Here is a 1103-nt window from a genome sequence, read left to right on the forward strand (position 1 = left end):
GGGGGGGGGGGGTTACTCACACATTTACACTCACACAAACAAGCAAATAAATCACTTTAGGGGGCTGGTGAACAAAGTATACCAGTCGTGTACTGTTTGATTCAATTGACTTCATCCTTTCTCTACAAATCTGCGACCTACATCACTTTCCTACAAGAATGTTGTGGCCTGTACATTCTTTCTTGTGAATTTTGTGTCTCACTATCAAAGCTAGATATCTTTGTGTTATTTCAACATATTAGTAGCAATCTTTCTTTCTTTTTCTTCCACAGGGTTACCAGATCCTTTTGCCAAAATAAGTGTTGATGGTTCAGGGCAGTGCCACTCAACAGAACCTTGTAAAAATACTCTTGATCCTAAGTGGAACCAACATTATGACTTGTAAGCATATGCATGTATTTATTACATTCAATTTTCTCCCAAAATCTATCCCTGCTCTCACAATGGATTTAAGTTGCCCACCCCCCTTTTTTTTTTACTCTCCTCTGAATCCAATCTGCCCCTAACCTAAATAAGCTTCCTATTGAAGTATTACATATACTTCAGGTATTTGCTGTTGAAACTGGGTCATTGTTCTTGTCCTCTATAAGTAACTTTAATTCTCCTGTTGACCTAAATTGTCTTCTGCTTAATACTATGCAGATAACCCCTTTTTAAGCCTGCTGCATTAATTATTAGAATTATCAGATTTCTGTTCGAAATAAATAAAATATAAAGGGGAAAAAAAGTGAAGTTTTTCATGACTTGCTTTTAGTAATGAGGCCGGTGATAAATGTTAGAGGTATTTGATGGTTAGGCCACTGAATTAAATTTATTAACAGTTTATGTCTAATCCTATTTCAGTGGGGGAAAAAATACATAAAAATTATGTCTTGAAAGTTTTTCAATATTTTTTTTTTTTTCATATATATTTTTAATTTTGCTTTTTATCAGTTACTTGGAGTTTTAAAACTTTCTTATGAACTACAGAGAAGCCAAGCAAAAGTTAAAAAGAAAGTAATATATATGAAAAAAAATCAATGGTTTCAAAAAAATTTGTATAGTTGTTACTATGTTTTTACTTTTAGAATAATATTTAAAAAAAAAAAATATTGTTAGGTTTG

The 1103-nt window shown here is 32.1% G+C and overlaps 1 protein-coding gene across 2 annotated transcripts in view; it reads left to right on the forward strand.

The window, feature by feature from the left end:
• LOC106869353 (E3 ubiquitin-protein ligase SMURF2) overlaps positions 1-1103 on the forward strand; it is a 107070-nt gene that overhangs the window by 52689 nt on the left and 53278 nt on the right. For both annotated transcript variants that reach the window (XM_014915071.2, XM_014915072.2), the window contains exon 3: positions 273-381. In XM_014915071.2, coding sequence (XP_014770557.1) covers positions 273-381 — 109 coding nt within the window. The remainder of the gene's footprint in view (positions 1-272; positions 382-1103) is intronic.

This window comes from Octopus bimaculoides, chromosome 6, assembly GCF_001194135.2.
Source record: "Octopus bimaculoides isolate UCB-OBI-ISO-001 chromosome 6, ASM119413v2, whole genome shotgun sequence".
NCBI lineage: Eukaryota > Metazoa > Mollusca > Cephalopoda > Octopoda > Octopodidae > Octopus > Octopus bimaculoides.